The following is a 411-nucleotide window of genomic DNA, read 5'->3' on the forward strand; positions in this document are numbered from 1 at the left end:
GGGGAGGGGGCCGCTCACGTCCTTGTCCCCCAGCGTCTCCAGCAGCAGTAGCAGGACAGCCTTGAAGTGCTCCTCCCAGACGCCCAGGCTGTCCTCACGCGCGATCTTGAGCAGCTCCAGCAGGGCGCCCTTGCGCTCCTCCACCCGCTCGTTGTGGTTGGACAGCTCTTTCAGGAGGTCCGCCACCAGGTCCGAGTGGTCAATGGGCACTTGGGGGACACAAGACAGATGCTCAGCACCCCCGCCCTCCTGACTCCAGGAGGTGGGCCGCGCTGGGTGCCAGCCTCACATCACACCCCCAAGCAGGTCACCTCGCCAGGTTAACTGTGAAAACGGGTGAGAACAGGTGTCTAATGCTCCGGGACCAACACGCAGCGCCCTTCCCGACCTGACCGGCCTCTTTCCCGCCTA

General features: G+C 64.7%; 1 protein-coding gene across 2 annotated transcripts in view; it reads right to left on the reverse strand.

Annotated features, from left to right (window-relative positions):
- CLASP1 (cytoplasmic linker associated protein 1) overlaps positions 1-411 on the reverse strand; it is a 275,021-nt gene that overhangs the window by 27,122 nt on the left and 247,488 nt on the right. For both annotated transcript variants that reach the window (XM_007456358.1, XM_007456359.1), the window contains one exon: positions 19-209. In XM_007456358.1, coding sequence (XP_007456420.1) covers positions 19-209 — 191 coding nt within the window. The remainder of the gene's footprint in view (positions 1-18; positions 210-411) is intronic.

This window comes from Lipotes vexillifer, unplaced genomic scaffold (genome assembly GCF_000442215.2).
Source record: "Lipotes vexillifer unplaced genomic scaffold, Lipotes_vexillifer_v1.1 scaffold3, whole genome shotgun sequence".
Classification (NCBI taxonomy): Eukaryota; Metazoa; Chordata; class Mammalia; order Artiodactyla; family Lipotidae; genus Lipotes; species Lipotes vexillifer.